The sequence below is a fragment of the Gossypium hirsutum genome, chromosome A10, assembly GCF_007990345.1.
Source record: "Gossypium hirsutum isolate 1008001.06 chromosome A10, Gossypium_hirsutum_v2.1, whole genome shotgun sequence".
Lineage (NCBI taxonomy): Eukaryota > Viridiplantae > Streptophyta > Magnoliopsida > Malvales > Malvaceae > Gossypium > Gossypium hirsutum.
The window spans coordinates 53729445-53749385 of NC_053433.1; the positions used below are offsets into that span (position 1 = coordinate 53729445).

The 19941-nt window shown below is 35.8% G+C and overlaps 1 protein-coding gene across 1 annotated transcript; it reads right to left on the reverse strand.

Moving 5' to 3' along the window:
* Nucleotides 1–974: 974 nt before the first annotated feature.
* Nucleotides 975–8821, reverse strand: LOC107897689 (pyruvate kinase isozyme A, chloroplastic). The gene is made up of 6 exons (XM_016823222.2): nt 7905–8821; nt 7712–7802; nt 7427–7620; nt 3239–3360; nt 2542–3020; nt 975–1559 (listed from the first exon to the last, which is right to left on the reverse strand). Exons 1-6 carry the CDS (start codon nt 8457–8459, stop codon nt 1258–1260), a joined length of 1743 nt encoding a protein of 580 aa, XP_016678711.1. The 5' UTR covers nt 8460–8821; the 3' UTR covers nt 975–1257.
* Nucleotides 8822–19941: the final 11120 nt, after the last annotated feature.

The following is a 19941-nucleotide window of genomic DNA, read 5'->3' on the forward strand; positions in this document are numbered from 1 at the left end:
GGTGGGTCCCAACTTTCGAGGAGTGGTATTCGGGGAGTCTTCTCGACGTGTTAGCTTTGATTCTTGAAGAGCTATGCCCAAGGGGTTAGGAGTGTAACACATTTAATTTTCATATGATATAAATTGCATAATATATATATATATATAAAAAGTAGAAATAAACTTAAAAACGAATCAAATTAGGCTAACTTGAGTTTTGAATATTGGAGCTCAAGCCTTGTCCAAATTTTAAATGTCAATTTTGTTTTTAAACTTGATTTTTGATTTAATATTTTTGTTCAAACCCTTCTAAATTTCAAGAAGTGGGATTTGGATGAATACTCTAACCCTTAAACAAGTTTAAGATGTTTCAACTTTACCATACAAAGTAGGGAATTCAATTGGTTTAGTGATATGAATATGATGATGTCAAAATGCTGAATTTAATTTAGTATAGTAACTCTTTGATGGATCTGGTTGAGGTAAAAATTTGAAATTACCCAAAGGATTAAGTACAGCAAAAATTTAGGTGAATTTTCTCCTAAACCGAATGTCATCCATGTCTGAAATGAGTAGTGTAGCTGGGTATTTGGATCATCCGAAGTGGATTATCGGACCATTAACAAAGTTAAAAAAAGTTGAGATACTTCAGGGGCTTCCCAATTACCATTGATTGCTTATTGGTAGAGTTCAAGACTGGCGACCATCTCTTGTTTGGCATAAACATTTGTTTGATCCAAATGAATGTTTCTGCTTTACAAGGACGTTCGGATTTAGGAGGTTTCAGCAGACTTAAAACTTAATCCCCAATCATACAGGCTATTTTATAATGCCTGCTGTTGTTGCCCATTTGTCGGTCCAGTGAACAGCCATTGCCCATTATCACGTTTTGGGTTCCAGGCTGATTGTCTGGACGGGTTCAAGTCATCAAATCAAATAGGAAAGGATAACGATGTATGATGCCTAGATATCATGTAATAATTTACACATGAAAAAACATGAAAAACAAATAGCTAACAAACATGACTCATGAGCTACAATGTCATGAAAATCCCAAAAAACAAATACTAAAAAAAAAAAATTACAGATTTTGGACAATCCATGACTTAAAACCAGGAAGACCAAACTCACGATTACTCCTAATTTACCTATGCCAATAGTTTTCTTTCTAATTGTAATCAACTTCAACTGATTGTGAAGTATACAGGAAGTTTAATGCATAAAACAGTTGAGAGCCAGGTGTGTCTAAAATTTACCAAAACCAGTGATACCGTGGCTTTAAGGAACATTCATGACTTGGATGGATTGCAACATGTCTGATACAGCGATAACAAGGTCGCCTGATTTGATCATTCCCCTGGCTTTGAGTAACGAGAAGGTTTTGTTAAGGTTGGCATCCATATCGTCGGAGAAGCTTAGACGGAAGGGTATTAGACCCCACTGTAGGTTCAGACGCCTCCGAACAGATGTTGTGGTTGTAAAAGCAAAGATGGGGCAATCTGGTCGACATCGGGACAGGAGAGATGCCATGTGGCCTGTCTTTGTGTAGACAAAAAGGGCATCCGCCTCTAGATTGTTAGCTGTATTTCACAACCAAATGTAACATTAAGATTCAAGACCATAATTTAAGAAATAACTTTACAAAAAACAAAAGTTGGATATCTATCAGTTCGTTTCTGGAGTTCTATAGTCAAGCTGAAAAAGGGGTTAACCAAAAGCTGGCAAAGTAGACCTGAACATAGAAAACCTGCCCAACGGAGATCCAGTTTGACCACGAAAAGTTAACAATCCATACCCAAAGAACCCAAAAGAGATATTGAGCAAGCTATTGAGGGCTACTACAAATGAACTTAAGATACTTCCAAAATTGAAGTTATCTGCCAAAATTCCATGTTTGCATTCCAAAATCCATTACTAGAACAAGAATTATTAACATTTTAAAAAACTCAATAAAAGTAATAATCTCATATTGAAATGAACTCATGACAGTTGCCGAAAACATCCAAATTCCAAAAATTTATTCACTTGAAGGAAGAAAAAGATGTAAGAACATATAATTTTCTTTTCCCCTCAAATACTTAAAGAGCAAATATGCGCATACGGAACATGCAATGGAGTTTTAAAAGTCTCAAGATGTAGTTCTTTTTTCACTTTGGATCACAGCCTATGCAATGCAGAAAAAAAATGCATAGATACATGATATTGTATATGCACGCAGATGGCAAACACTTATACTACTTTTGTTAGGAGTATTTTTTTTCAACACATCTTAGTACATGAGTTAGCAATAAACTAATTTTACTTAGTAACTTTTAGCTACTCACATGACTTGTTTTCAGCAAAGGGAGGATTTTTTTTTTTACCAATTTTAATGAGGTCTTATTTTTACTAGAGTTTTACTCATCTTTCTAATTTCAAGATTAAATTGGTATTAATGATTCTTTATATCATGGCAAACTATTTTAATACTTATGTAATAATTATGCTTTTCATTGTTTTAACACACTAAATAACCGAACGAGGGATTAGTGTGACAAACTAACAGAACCAAAAGCTACTTACCCATCTTGGCAGCAGAATTACAAATCTCTTCTGAGATACTATCTGCAAACAAAGTTCCTACATCTAGCAATTCCATAGCTTCATGACATTTTTCCTCCCTCCACCACTTTTCTATTCTCACACTAACACTTCTCAGAACAGCCAATGCCTTTTCAGGGTACTGCCCCATAGCAGACTCACCAGAGAGCATTAAAGCATCAGCTCGCTGCCTCACCGCCTCAGAAACATCAGCAACTTCAGCTCGGGTGGCTGTAGGGTATTCAATCATTGATTCAAGTAACTGGGAGGCAACAATCACTGGCTTATTTAGCTGCCGGCAGAGCTGGACAATCTTTTGCTGAGCTGATGGAACCTGTTCCAATGGTATCTGAGCACCCAAGTCTCCCCTTGCGACCATAGCTCCATCTGACGCTTGAATAATTTCTTCTAAATTCTTTAATGAATCAACACTCTCCATCTTTGCAATGACAGCTATCTCACTGCAAAAAAAAAAAAAACATGAGATGCCCATTTTCAACTAAAGAAAAATAGAACTTACTAATGAGAATTCAATTTCAGTCTCTGTTTCTAGTTTCCAACTGTTGAAACTGCTATGCATGTAGGTCAAAGGCAGAAGCTCAAGAAACCAAAAGAAATATCAGAATTGACCTCAACCATTCTGTGCTTCAGATAGTGCAATGCCATGTATGATGCTTACCTACCGCATGCTCTTGCAGCAATATAGCTTTTAAGATGATTAATCACTTCAGCAGATTTGACAAAGGATATTGCAATAAAATCAACACCTTCTGCAATCCCAAAGTCAATGTCCAACCAATCCTGAGTGTAGAAAAAAAAAAGGCTTGATCAGGCAACAGGGACTAATATACAAATCTAACACCATGCACACAACACAATGGAACAAGAAGGTATTACATGAATGCTGGCATACAATAAAACACAAGCTTAAAAACTCAAACATCAATGTCTCAGGATCATGAGAACCTAAAGAATAAATAGAAAAATCAGATCCTAAACTACCATTGCAGGGGATGAATGAGTTGAATTCGCTATCCTACCCCATTTGAAACAGATTTCCATTTATTATATGTGATTTTTGTTTATTAACTTACAGTATATCCTAGGATTTCTTTTCGCAAAATTACATAAACCAATTTCTTATCATTGTATGGAAAAAGGAAAACGCCATCCAAGTTGACTTAATCTAAAGAAGCTCAAAGCAATATTATTGTTTGGATAATTCTGTTTTATTATCCAAAGAGAGGATATCTGCTACAAAAATAAAAATGTCCAATTACAACTCATAACCAATAAATCAATCCTATATTTGTCTATTTACACCTTTACCATTGATTACACCCTTCTCTATATGGTTGTATATTCACAGTATCTACTCTATTAATATCCCCCCCCCCAAAAAAAAAATCTGGTTTGTACAGTGCCTCTTATGTTCTGAAGAACCTCTGACTCATTAGCTTGTAAGCCCTTGAAGTGCCTTCTGTTCCTTTCTCTCCATATCATGTAGATTAAAGCATTCCAAGCCAATTTCATAATAAGCATGATTGATGTTTTACCTTTCAACCTTGAGTTAGCCCAATGGAGCTCCAGCTGCCAATTCAGAACAGCTCTCTGAATTTGACAAGAGTTTTAGGACCTCTTCCCATACTTTCCTTGAGAATTCACATCCAAAAAACAAATTATCTCAAGTCTCTGCCTCCCTGCAGCAAAGGTTGCATTGATTATCAATGCTTAGCCCTCTAGAGATGAGTCTGTCTTTTGTTGGCAGTATATCTAATATAGCCATCCAAGCAATTAGGGAGTGCTTGGGAATGTGTAAGGAAGACCTTATGAGCCTATGCCAATGCATCTTCCCAGTTTTCCTCCTAATTTCTTCCCAAATCTTTGTAACAGGTAGTTCGGTATTACCCGTAGTAGACTTATTAAAGGTTCAGCCTCCTCTTAACTTCAGAATCTTCCTCCAAGTTCAGCTTTTGTCTCCTTGCGCTGAAACCTGCCACAAGGTGTTGCCTTTCAATGCATAAGCTTGCAACCCAGAAATCCACAGAAAGCCCTCCCCAACCAAAATGGTCTTTATATGTTTCCTCATGCTAGATCTATTCCAGTCTTCCGAATCTTTCATGCCCAACCCTCCTACAGATTTGGGCAGACAAATTTGACTCCCAACTGATTCTAGCTCCATATTCCCACCATTAAGTCCACAGTGTCCTCGGTAGGTCATTAGCAAAGGATAGATAAGGATAGATTAGTCAAGCTTACTTTGTGACATTTAGGATAGAACTTGAAAATCCCGTGCTTAACTGCTACATCCAATAGTTTGGATAAAATGTTCATAGATATCAAAAAGATGGTAGGGAGATAGTTGGTCTCTATAAGAACCGTGTGTTTAAGCTTGATAGTTCAGCTCATCCAAGGGAGACTGAAATCTTAGGACTTGTTAAGAGAGACCCAGATCTTTCAGGGTTTTTTTAATAGAAATTCTGGTTAAGTATTAAAGCATATGTCCCCTTAAATAGAGATCACAACAATTAAATGAAATACATCAAACTAAATAAAGTTGTTTCAAACACAATTTCTATTCCAAAAGTCCTAAAACCGTATCTTTTATTATAAGAGTTCTACCTTACTTGAAATTATCCTAAGAGTCCTACATCCGCAACAATACTCCCTCCCAGAAAAAGTGCTTGTTCTCAAGCTTGAAGTCATGATAAAGCTGGCGAAAGGTAGCTTCTTCAAGTGTGATTGACATTTGTTTGGTGCTTGAACAACCATCAATCATCCTTGTAGTTGAATCGAAGGTCATTTTATTAGAGAAAGAAACCCTTATCACACCATTCCTTCCTATTACTAACAGCTGAAACTGACAAGGGTCATAGATCTCCACAAAGTTGTTCTCATTTATCAGTACCATTGCATAAATCTCTTCAAAGTTCTCATCAGAATTGACAATTTTCAAAAATACCTGGCAAGTTTAAACCCATTAAACTTTTCCAATATAAAGTTGGAGGCTTTCTGAATAGGGTTTAAAAAAAAAAAAGATGGATTGTTGGATATGAGTTTAGAAGGGATGAATGAATAAGATAAGTAAGTGAAGTTGGTTGTGACAGCCATGGCCTTTGTCGAGATAGGTTTAGGAGGGTTTGATGCATAGGTTAAGGAAGAGAGATTGGTAGAGGCTGCCCGGTTTGGTTTTATTCAGTTACAGGGTCTAAATTCTTATCTACCATATAGTTACTAACCTGTTTACCAGCAATTATTTATCCATTCCTTCACACAGTTCATCTAACAGTTGGGTGTTGGTTTCAACAATACTTTCATGAACACACTACAACGTACAATCAAGCATTCAATCAGTTTTCTATCTTTGTTTGCATATGCATGAGCTTCTTGCATATTTCTGCTCTTCACTTTGGCCAACACTGTTCTGCCATTGCTAAGAATCATTGGTATAACCATGGGTTGGGATTGATAGTTCATCTCATCATAAAGAGACCTTTCAGCTCATCAAAGGGAGACTGAAACCTTAAAACTCATTAAAGAGACCCAGATCTTTTAGGGTGGAAACTTTTTCCAGCATTCAAGGACATTTAGGACCTCCTCAGACTTGTCAAAGTAGTTCAAGATGAGAATGGCAATAGTCAACTCGGGGAAGAAACCAAACGATGGGCAATCGGTGCCTCTACTGCTTATATTTCTTTCACTAGGCCCTAATTCTGACCATGTTTTGTTTTTTAATTTCTTTGTCTTGTACCCAAAAAAAACCCTTCTATTCTAAGAGTCCTAAAACAATTTCTTTTATTATAAGAGTCCTACCTAACTTGAACTTATCCTAAGTCTTGCGTCCACAACATCCCCCCAGCCTTATCCCCCTTCTCCTCTGAAATAACCCACAAAGCCTCCATTGGGAGAGATAGAAAACCTTGGAGTTGTAGTGCAAGCTCTAATCCATACCTCAAACTGTTCTGGAAAGCCCATAGCTGCAAGCACAGTAAGTACAAAGTCCCTGCTAAAGGAATCAAAGGCCTTCCGAAGGTCTATTTTAAGGGCACATGCCACACATCTAGGAGATAAATTGTTTCTGTTGTAGCCTTTGACAATCTCTGGAGCCATCACTGTGTTGTCAATGATGCTTTTACCTGGGATAGAAGCACTCTAGCTAGGAGATATCATTTCAGGGAGATATTTGGTGATCCTTCTCACCAAAATTCTTGTTATGCACATGTAAACTATTGAATAGCGGGAGAATGGTCAAATGTCTTTCACCTGCTCAAGGTTTTTTGACACTCAGGAACCAACACCACAGCAGTGGAGTTGAAGGCAGGGAGGAGCTTAGAGGTACAACACCGCTTCAGTTAAATCTTGCCCAAGAATGGACCGGATAATCTGAAAGAAGTGAGCAAGTGTAGCGATCAGGTCCTAGGGCCTACTCACTTCCTTGATCAAATATAGAGGCCTTAACTTCCTCTCTAGTTATCTCTCAAGTCAAATCCTCACAGCTTCAGGTAGAGCAATCTGCAGTAGCTCCCTGAGAGAATCAGGGCATTTGGTAACCCTCCTATCAGCTGTGCCAATCAAGTTCTAGTAAAACTGTAAAATCTCACTAGGGATTTGCTCATAAGTCTCAAGCCTATTCCCTTTTCCATCAGTCAGTGCTCAAAGCAATATTAAACAAGTTAAATAACTTGATACCAGTACATAGGATTGTAGGATATAAGAGTAATTTAGACAACCATATAGTTAATTTAAAGAGACTAATGTTAATGTCAGGAGTGCCAAACGTCTTATTCCATTATTACTATATATTATCTCTCATTCGAAACACCAAGTAATAAAATTCAAAGAACTAAGGATAGAAACAAGTCACAACCTTGGAAGAAATGGTAGGAAGCATTGCATTACGCTCTGAAACAAGACTGCCATTCCGCCACAAAGTCAAATTAGCTTGCGGAAGCAACAATCCTGGATCAGTGCACCGACACTTAACATCGGGACCAATCTTCTCAGTCACCTCAAACCTCACCATTCCACCATCAACCAAAAGTTCATCCCCAACTTTCACATCTATAAATCAACATCAAACAATCGTATTTAGATCAACAATAAATCAATATGCTTACAATTACTTCTTTAAGTAAAAGTTAAGATTGCAAACCTTCAGCAAAACCGTCATAATTTACATTAATTGTACGCTCTGGCCGCGGTGTTCCGAAAGCCCTAACACTAAATGTCCAGATTTCTCCATCCTATGTTCAAAAAAAAATAATTTAAATTAATAAGATTTCAAAAATAAATAGTTTAAATTAATCAGATTAAAGAGAGAGGGAAAAAATAGCTTTTCAGTTTACCTCAGTTTTGGCGGAGGCAGCGCCACCGAGATCTCCCATGTGAATCTCGCTACCTTCAGTATCCATCATTATAGCGACGGCAAAGCCTTTCTCATCGTTGAGTCTCCTCACCCGTTCGATCATCGTTTGATGCCACTCGCGTGAGCCGTGGCACATGTTGATTCGAGCCACGTTCATGCCTCCGACGGCCAACGCTTCCAGCTGCTCAAACCCGCAGGTGGCTGGACCAATCGTGCAGATTAGCTTCGTCCGCCTCGTGCTACGGAATCCGTTCTCCTTCAACTCCGCCTCCGTGACGGCGTCCACTTCGATTCCCGTCGCTCCTACGCTTAACGCCGATACAACCCCCGCAGCTCCGGTCTGGGCGTTGCCAGAAGGCAGGGATCGTGATGACGTGGCATGGAGAAATGAAGATAACGATGGCGTGATGATTATAGAGCGTTTTGTGTTGGGGAGGTTGATTACCGGAAACCGGGTACAAGAAATCCTCGGGAATTTTGGAAGAGTGAAGTAAGGAGCACGTGAGGGAGTGATGAATTGGAGAGACTGCGACATTATTACCCAGAATTTGAACAAAAACAGTTCCCGGTGGCGGGAAATGCTCGGAGCAAGTGAATTGGACCTTCTCTTTTTTTCCTTCTTTTTCAATTTAAGGGGAATTAGAGATGGATTTACTTAAGCGGATAAACCGAAGAGGACCGTGAGGAAATGTCGCCAAACGGCCAAAAATTAAATGTTCTTTCTGCTATTTCAAAACACAAACAGTGCTTATTGTAAGAAATCACGACCTTTTTTTCCAGCAATCACAAGAATATTATGTATAATATAAGGTGTTTGAATACAACTGGAAAAGGAATTACAAAAGTAAGTTCTAATTCATTATTTTTTAAAGGGGAAAAATAATTTGGAATTTAGGTTGAATTTTTTGAAATTTAGAAAAATAAATTGTTTTTGCGGGATGTTCGTTGCACATGGCAAAAGCACAGCGTATTTTTGCTATGTGGGGCTGGCCCCTTGCACGAGATTTATTTTTAAAAAAATTGATTTTAGATAAAAAAATTTCTATTTATTCTAAATCTATAATTTCGAATTTATATTTAAAAAATTTCCCAAACGGTTCTCAATGGTTATAATTGTTGGGAAATAATTGATTCGGATTAAGTTAATACAAAATTTTAAGTTCGCTTTTTAAGTTTAGATCTGGCTCAATTCAAAAAAATGAGCTTAAAATTTTACTCAAGTTTAGATAAAAAATATTAAACTCGAGCCCGACTCAACTTGTCCGTATTAAATTATTGTTATATTATTTTTATATAAAAATAAATTTAAAGAATATAATACATATAAGATACACAAAAAATATTTTTCAACAAATTAAAAATATATTAAAAAAGGTCTTTAGATTTAAATAACACCAAGATAGTTGCAACTTAGCAAGTAAATGTATCTAAAATAGTAGCAAAATTAATAATAAAACATGAGTTATATAATATCAAAATAATAATAACAAAATAGTAACAATGTAAAAGCAAAATGACAACAAAACAACATCAAAATGACAACAAACAATAGCAAAACAATAGCAAAATAATAGTAATCAGAAGTGAAAAAATTTAAGCAAATCTAGGCCGGGACAAAATAATATTACTTGAGGTCTGAAATGTTTAGAAAACGAACCTTATTTTTTTTGTCTGAGCCCATTTTATAAGCCTATATTTTTATCCAAACCCTCTACTTTTTGAGTCGACCTTCAAGCCTGGGTGGGTGGCCTGACCCATAATCAGGTCTAATATACCCTCTACACTTATCATTATTTTTTCATTCAATTTTATTAATCTATTCTCTCAACTCTTTTATTCTTAATTCCTAATATCTTAATTTTTTTTCAAATTCTTCTTCTCTCAATTTTCTATCCTAATTGTTGTAATTTCTTGGATTTTATTTGATATTCATCATCTTAAAGGTTTTAAAAATGTCAATGCCCCTAATTCGTTTGGATTACAAACACATTTCTAGCGTCCAATTATAAATGGTAAGAAAATATTATTATATTTTTATTTTAATTAATATCATTATTTAGTTGTTAATTTTTTTTATGTTTATATAATCAAGACGAAAATTAGATTATCAAAATATTATACACAATTTAACTGCGAGAGCACCACGTGTTATTGAAAAGTACTTGGAAGAGACAGGATTCTTACACGTGTCACTTATGCTTAAGGGGACTAAATTAGAGCCAACATTTATCAATGCTTTGCTAGAAAGATGGATATCTAGAACACATGCATTTCATCTTCCATGTGGGAATGTACAATTACACTCAAAGAAGTGGCATTACAACTCGGTCTACCTATAACAGCTCGTTTTTTAAGGTCAAATTGAAACAGTGGTTTTGGGACCACAAATTCGAAGTAGAAATATTTATTTTTATTATTTCTTTAAGGTCTACAATTTGATTGAATGATTGTGTAAAAATTTCGTTAAGAAATGTTATTGATAAAGTGTCCAATATAACTAATAAGACTAAATTGTAATAGGTGCAAAATATGTGTTCTAGAAGCTAGAGCTGTCTAATTGCTATAAAATTTTAAATTTGAGGTCCTTAAATGGTAATTAGACTATTATACTTTAAGATGGACAAAAATAGACATGGTTAGATAAAATTTCAAAGTTTTAAGTGAAGGGCGTTTTGGTCATTTGGTAAATAAAGAAAAAAATAACTAATAAAACGATGTCATCTTCCCCAATTTAGCCTCCCATGGCCAAAAATCACTAAGGGAGACATAGCTAGGGTTTGGCCAACTTCCAAGCTCGATTGTAAGTCCGTCTTTGTCTCGTTTTTAATGATTTTTACGTTTTTGTGAATGTTGTAACTTGATTTAGCTATTTTAAGGACTAATTTGAAAGAAAATAGAAGTCTAAAATTTTACCCATGTTGAATATTTGTGTATTTTGATGTTTAATGGTAGAAAATGTATGTTTGATGTTAGATAAACAACATTTACCAAGTGATTTTTGATGAAAATATCAAATAGGGACCTATTTGTAGAAGTTGTAAAATATGTGTAAAAATGTAAATAAATGAAAAATATAGGCTGTTATGAGCAAGGAATAGGCTTGGCTAGGCTTGGGCAATAAAGAAATCGAATGAAAATCATTTTATAGGGACTAAAATGTAAAAAGTTGAAAAGTTAGAGGCAAAAAAGTAATTTTTGCCATAAGGTGTTTTTGGGATTAAATTGAATAATGTGATGATTGAATGAGTTAAATGTGGTATTATAGATCAAGAAAGATGAGGTTCTGACCTAGACCAGGGAAATAACAAAGTTGTCAACTAAATCGAACTATTAGCCATTTTATACCAAGGTAAGTTCGTATGTTAAAAATAAGCTTTAGAATAATTGTACTTAAATGCTTTAATATTGCATGAATTGTATGTTTGATTATGTGAATGAGTATAACACTAAGAACGAGTTCGATGACGAATTGACAAGCAAGAAATCCCGTTTGAACCTTAGGAATAGAGTAGGATACAAGTGACATTATGTGTTATGTGATTATGTGATTCAGGTGTTGGTCTTGTACATCCTACCGGTGGCTAAGTATATCAGCATATGTTGCGGATACTTGATAGCTTGTGTAAGCAGTACTACGTAGCTATGTTTTGACTGACAGTTTGTGTGAGCAGGCCCGTCGATAGCTCGAGAGCGAGCGATTATGTGATATGAGATTGAGGTAGCATTAGCTATGTACGTGGCACTTAGTGTGCAAAAATCCCAAATATCCGACATTATTATTCCGAGTGGTTCATGGGTATGTCAAAGATGAGAATATGTGTAAGTTCATTTCGAGATGGTTCAATTATGTACGTAAAGCTCATGTTTGTTAAATGCTTGAAATGATGAAAATGAGGTAATTTTTGTGGTGGAATGAATTATGATACTATGGTAAATTTACATTTAATTATGTTATATTATTTGAATGTTATATGCATAGTAAGGTTGTTTATTTCTTGCATACGAGCTTACAAAGCTATATAGCTTACTCCGTTTATTTTCCATGTTTTATAGTGCCGTCCAAGCTAACTTAGATCAGAGATCGTCGGAGATTCGAATCACACTATCAAACTCCCATTTTTGGGTATTGATGATCTTAGTATTTTGAAAGTATGGCATGTATAGGGACTTGGTCATTTTGTTATATATGTCATTATGATTTAGCTAATATATTGGCTTGTAATTTGTCAAAGGCTTGATTTGATATTTGGCAATGTAAATTGGCTTATTTTGGCTAGCATGGTTGTAAGCCTAAGTATATTCATATATGTGCCAATGTCTTTGGTGATATGGTCATGGTATGCTTGGTGAATAATGGAATGTGATTCATAGCATGAATATGAAATGTTTGGGAATGTGATATGTTGATAAGATGATAAATTGTGCACAATTAGGTGTCTTGAAAGTAGTAAATTGAGGCTTAATGAATGTGAAGTTACATGATTGATTTAGGGAATTATAAATGTTGTGAGCATGATAGATGTTGCTATTGTATTGGCATGTGTTGGTCATAATTGTGGGTGTTTTGGTTGCCTAAGTATATTATGTTTTGTGACACTGAATTGGCGTATATGTATGTGAATGTGTGAATAAGGGTGGCAAATGACTTGGTAAATAGCATTTATTTTGTCCGCACGGGTAGGCACATGGGCATGTGTCTAGGCCGTGTGTGATACACAGCCTGTCCCATGGGCATGTGTTTTGGCCGTGTGTCCCATGCACCTTAATTTTGAGAAACAAAATACTCAGAATTGAGCATACGGACAGAGACACGGGCATGTATCTTAACCGTGTGAGGGACATGGCCCTAGACACGGGCGTGTGTCCCGAGCGTGTGAAGTTTGCACCTATTTAATGAAAATTTAATTACCCACATGGCCTAGCACACAGGCGTGTGACTTGGCTATGTGACATCAATTTGTTCATTAATTACAAGTCAGAGAGTTACACGAGGTCGAGACATGGGCGTGTGACCCCTGTTTAGTGGAAAAATTTTCTAAGTTTTTGTAAAAATTTATAAAGTTCTCGTTTAATCCCAGATCACTCGCAAAACATGTTTAGGGCCTCGTAGGCTCGTATTAGGGACTTTGGGACTAATTGCAAATAGTTTTAATTTGGACGCAAATTTATGGCTTAGAATTGTATGATTGTTTGTGTGGTAAGTCCGGTAACGCCTTGGACTGTAACACCCCAAACCCGGCCCAGACGTTATGGCTAGATCTGACGTGTCACATAGACTTACGACTTAGTATGCATTCGCTGGTTTAAGTGATTGGGGTGGTCTTTGTAAAAATAGCGGTTGAATGAAAAGCTGGTTTATCAATATTTAGGCTATCATTTGTTGTGCTTGTTGAGTCTTAAAAACGTTCATTAATTTTGAAAACTCGTGCAGCCTAACACTAGCAGTTTCGTCATAGTATAAATATAATCAGAAAATAAAACCATAACGGAAAAAAGAAATTTAAATAGCGGCCTTATTACAACTTAAAACCCAAAATTAAATCAGAATATAAAAATAATAAAAATAAACTAACTTAGAAAAACCAACTTTACAGATGATGTGGCCACTCCGAATCCATCACAGCTCCAAGCCCACTATGGTTGGGGATTTCCTGCAGAAATGAAAATAAAGGGTGAGTTCGGTAAAATCAGTGTGTAGCATAACCCAACCATAGCCCAAAATAGATCAAACCTCAGAGTCAGACTTATCTGGGTCTTGGCCTAGTACAGAAATCAGAATGAAACCCATAAGCCCATAGCAGATACAGAACAAATATATCATGAATGCAGAAATCCCAACCCAGAGCCATCCATAACACCCTCGTACCAGCCTTACACCATGTGGGGAGACTACTCGACCCACCCAACCGCTACACACCATAGAAATTGCAGCGAGGCTGCCAGATATTGTGACGAAGTCACCAGATACAGATATTGTGGCTAGGCCACCAGAACAGATATATATATATATGTGGCGAAGCCACCAGATTGTAGCGAGGCTGCCAGATATTGTGACGAAGTCACCAGAATAGATATATGCGGCGAGGCCACCAGATTACAGTGAGGCTGCCAGAACGCTTCCTCCATCAATATAAACCCATGTCCCATGCAACAGAAATAATATGTCATGGCATACATATACAGAAACAGAACATCATGCTTTTCAGAAAAAAATAACCCTAGGGGTAAAATCCTAATTTTGCATGCATAAGGGTATTTCAGTAATTATTACCTATTGCTAAGGTTTCATGCTCATTCTAACGTTTACGAAGTAATCAGAAGTACTTACCTCGTCTTTTTACCAAAGTGGGCCCATTGGCCCGTTTTCGGCCCATTAAGCCCAAAAATACTGTTGTGCACGAAAATGCACACTCTACACTCTAATCATCCAAATGTATCATATTCATTAACAACTATCTCACGAGCGCTCGCACGCTCGCGAGTTCACAAAATACCAACGTTTTGGTATTTCATCTTTTACCAATTCAGTCTAAGGGAGGGTGTTGTTTACACACCTGGTTGATGACGATTGATGATGATATCTCCCACGCAATAATCCTACAATCGATCACTAACACATTAGACTTACAAATTAATGATAACTAACATAAATCCACGTCAACTAACCCAATCACCACACAAGTTAGTCATTTACGCACGAGGGGCAAAATAGTCATTTTACCCTCTAGGGGTAAATCGGTAGTCCTACCCTACAAGGGTATTTTAGTATATCTACAGCTTATCCACTTGGGCCTACGGATCCATTGGGACCACATTGCCCATTTCAGCCCATCGCGACCCAAAATAGTCGTCCTACTGCTAGAGTAATGAGAAATACACACCTGTTAGGAGACTGCAATTAATCCGCTCTCCAAACACTCTTAGCGGACGCCCAACCCAAACGAGCACGTCACAAAGTGAAAGGGATCAGCCAAGAAGGGTATGCCTACTCTCCTCATGGTTTGCTTTATTTAAAGCCAACTCTCCATCTACTTTTATGTTAGTTCCCGATGTGGGATCCCTCCATCACCAGAGTTTAAAACCAACACCAACTCTTGCCGTCCCAACATAGCAAAATAATCAACCTTTGCATGCCAAGGGATTCAAACCAAAGTACTCTCACATGCCAACTCACGCCACCACCACTAGGCCATCAACTCATTTGTGTCATAAATCCAACACATTAAACTTTAAAGCGCACCTACTTGCTTCCAAATTTATTGAAAAGAAAAACCAAAATATATTGCAAGAGCCAAGACTTGAACCTTGGACCCCTTGCTTCCTCTATGGCGTCACTTCCTTGTCCCCTAAGTTGCGCCACTTTGCCATTACACCACACTCCTTTTTGTGTCATCTTTTACCCCTTTACTCTTAAAAGCCCAAACGCCAATTGCATCACCTGTTCATAAAATTAAAATTCCGAAGGCTACCACGAATTTAACTTAAGTTTGGGCCTTCCAAAGGCCCACTAACCTACTAAAATATATATTTTAACCAACCAGAACACACACAAATTTTAAAAATCACAGAAACACAGAAAACCCAAAAATTGGGGCGTTACATGGACCCTATTCCGATGTTGAATACGGGTAAGGGGTGTTACACTACCGATTGATGGGTCAATGGTTACGGGGGTAGTGCACGTCGGTGATTGGAAGAAAATTTTTCACCAACTATTAGGCAAGGTGTCAAACAAGTTTAACGATAACGATATAGATATGAAATAGTTAGAATATAATTTTTCACATCTCGACAACTCTTTTAGTGCGGTTGAAAGGCAACAATTCGCTTGAGCATTCATACTGAGGTTGATTAGGGGTCTTCTAATGCTAGATAAATCTTGAAATTTGGTACATTTAAGGTGGTTCCTACTACTAATTGACCTAAAAGAAGTTAGGCGACTCAATTGTGGATCAGCTATCTGACCACTGGCAGACATACAAACGTTTGGGCTGGAAATACTGCAACAAAAAGATAGAAAATAGAACAACGATGTCCATAAATATAAAGGTCAGATTGTAATATTATAAGTTAAAATCATATCTAAGAGAGGATGGACTAAACTTAAAATTATTTTCTATATGAATAGGGCTAAATAGTAATAACCAAAAATTATAATAAGACAAATAATAAGAAAATTGAATATCAACAATAACATAGAATTACTAAAAATAAATTAACAATCAAATTAAATCTCAGATAAGAAACATAAGATTACCTCTTATCAGTGTTCATAATTAACTTTAGAATTCGGGTTCCAATAAATTAGCTAATAATTAAGCAATTATTACCTTTCAATCTCTAACTAATTAATTAATAGACAAACCCACTTATCTTTTGACCTCGTAGTTTAAACCAATATAAATTATGAGGTACTTGGTAAACTATTCTCTCAACCTCATTTACTTAGATTACTTCCTAAGGTTGTCAATCCTAGGATTTAAGCATGCATAATTTAAGCCAACTAATTCTACGTCGAACCCTAATTCTTTAATTAATTACTCCCATGTCCAATCGTTAATCTCCTTAAGGAATTTAACCACTCATGAATCTATATGCAATTTCCCCAAAAATTAATTAAAACATGCAACTAATAATTAAATTAGAAATTAGAGAAAAAAGAAATTGATCCATTTCGATGTTGAATGCACTCAGAAGCCAAAAATCCTTTGGCAATCGTCGAGATATCGTTGATTGCAATAGAAAACTAAAATAAAAATATCAATAACTGAATAAATGATGGCTTGGATCCAAATTGAATCCAAGTCTTAAAAAAATGAAAATCTAATAATTAAATCTAAACTAAATTCTAATAAAAATTAAATCTACTAATTAACAATCTAAGAACGGCCCCCGCAAACTCAGCCTGGACCTTACTATATATAAGCAATTGTACTTGTCATTATTAGGTCAAATAAAGGCCTTAAAACTAATAAAATTACATTGTGCATATAAAAACACCCTCGGCAAAGTTTTTTCCTTTGTCACAGCAGTGTCACAACACCAAAGGAATGGTGTCACAACATAGGACTTTGAATGGACTTCTGGAACTTAGAACTATGGTGTTGCGACCCCACTTGCTGATGTTACGACACAAGCATCGTTCTTGTTCTTCTTAGCTTGAAAATGATGTCCTGTACACTAAATTGGATCGTCAGTCCTACCCTAGGCCCATATTGGCCCAACAGGTCGTTACAATATCAAAATATGCGTAAAAATGCTTATTTTACTAAAATTGCATTTCACCTACTAAATTGGAAAACTAATTGAAATATAAATAAAATGGTTCGAAAAAAAGCTCATTAAGTGTAAAAAATACTCTAATTTGCCACAACGAATTGTGGCAGATCACTATCCTGGCTACATTGTATCGAGAGATATGTTGGGGAGCTGAAGCACAAAAAATTAAAATAGGTGGTTTTATACTCCTTCAACCATGGTACCACTTACCATTTTTATGTCCCAAAGGAAACTTCCCTTATTAATTCTGACTTGTAATGAGGTTAAGATTCATTTGATAATATAGTTATCATATTATTGTTTTCATTATTATATTTTTGGAATAACATATTATTTGAATAGGTGGAACAATGATGTGAGTCATGTGGGTATACCAAACGAGCTTGAAGATATTCAGTTATTGTTAGATCAATGGTCAGAAGCCAAGGTTAATTTTTGAATTTTTCAATTACATAATAATCACGTAAAGATTTGAATTTTGATATTAGGTACGTAATAAAATTTATAATTTTGTACTGCAATTTGAACGAATGACATACTTTGATCTAAGAATTCAAGAATGCATCTTGTCCATATTTTTGATTAATCGCAATATTTGGAACAAGAAAGTTCCATTATTAGTTTTTACAATGGTTGAGATGCATGAATTTGATCGAGTGATGCACCAATTTGAGTTTTTGCAAAATATTCCACCTTCACTGTAATAGCCCGTCCGGTGGAGACTTAGTATTCTATTACTGTTTGGCATATAGTTGGTAAAGTTAAAGGTAGAATTGATTAAGTAAAGTATTTGTTTAGGCTAAGTAGAGTACTCTGTGTGATTCGCCATTTGGTGAACTCCTAGTTTGGAGAACACTAGGGTTTAGTCGACTCTTCTATTAAGTATTTGGCCACCCTAGATGTTTTGGGCGAACTTTTTAAGTTTGCAATTGTTATAAGCTTATTTTATTTAATGTTTGATGACTTAATTAACTATGTGGGGATTTAGTTAAGTCATAGTTAGAATCAAACTAGAATAATGTGGACGATTTAGCCTAAAACTTGTTAAGTGCATTTAATCACGAGAATCAAAGGTGTTAGTGGAATTATTTGATTTTTCCACTAAACCTTGTCTCCATTGCATGAGTATATAACGATAGCGTTGGCCATCAGAAATTACCTTTACATCTTCCTTGAATTTCTCTGTAAGTTTTTCTCAGAAAACTTTCTGTAAAGAGCTTCATCGAAGAGGGTTTGCAAAGTTTAGCTAACACTTATGTTTCTACCAGTTTATTGGTAATTTCTAATGAACCCTTAGGTTATTATCGAAGTAATTCATGTGTTTATCAAATTGCACGCATGGACATTAGAATTGTTTGCAAGGAAGGAAACTTCCTGATTTTGGATTATATGATATCGATTCTTGCATGCATGATAAGTTTTGATAAATTAATGATATGATAATAATAATTATCTTTCTTTTAGTTCAAGAAGCTAATGAAGGTCCCAACGATAAAGGTAAATGACCTACTGTGTAGATCACTGCAGTAGAGGTTTTGGTGAGTTCCTTTTTACTTGCATATGTTGTAAATTCCCTTAATATATAAATTGTGTAAGGTAAGTAATCTCTCTAAGTAAGTATAAATGGTATGTGTGGGTAATAATAATCCTTAGTAATTAATAAGAGTTCAGTCTGTCTCTGTTATAAGCAAACAACATCCTTCATACTCAAGCCAATATCGCCAGTTTGTGATATTTTAGATGTAATTTGAGGTGATGGAAAAAAATGAGATATGTTTGTGATGATGCCTCTGGTAGGCCAGCTATATTGCAAACCGGACTGGCAGATCACAAAAAAACATGCTATTCTGAATAAAAATGATATGAGGAGTTAAGGGGGAGTATGTATATGAATAAGACTATATGATATGCTTTAGATTCTAAATTTTGGGTACGAGGCTGACTTGGGGATGGGTTGTATGTGTCGTGTTAAGTTAGAGGATAGTAACTGTCCATGTGTTATGTAAATTGGCGTAGTAAGTTTGTCTGTGTTTTGTGAATGCCATTGACGTATTATGATTATACCATGTAAACCCTTCTGAAGGTTTAATATTATATTGAGTATTAAGTATAAGACTTATATATGTACATATTTAAGCTTTGGAACTCACTAAGTTTGTATGAACTTATTCTGTTATCTTTTCCTTCTCAAGCAAGCTGATTGAAGGAAGGAGTTTCTATGGAGGGACTACGCTAGAGAATTGTTGTTGTTGTGAGCCATCTATTTGGTTTTGTATCATGCATGACCTTTTGGGGTGGCGTGTAATTGTATTTTGAAACCAACTTGTATAACGGTCTACTATTTCATAAGAATCTTTATAATTTTTAATATTTAAATTTAATTAAATATATTTTATTTCATGATATTTCATTTTTAGACCTATACGCCCAACATATTGATTATTGTTTTAACTACCAATGGTGTACATTGAAACTTTTGTAAAGTAATAACCTATCATACATTTTATAGTTATAAACCTGTAAAGTTTTTGCCAAATGATTTGTCTCAAAATTATTTTGAATTTAAGTTGTGGCACATCATACTCGGATCTAATTATTGGTTCAGGTATGGTGTGTTACATTCACCTCAGAACCTCGATGAACTTTACAAGATTGACTTGTGGGGGAGAACCAATGAAGATTGGCCTTTTATTTTATTGCAAGTATATCTCCATGTGGGAACATAGGTACAATTTCAT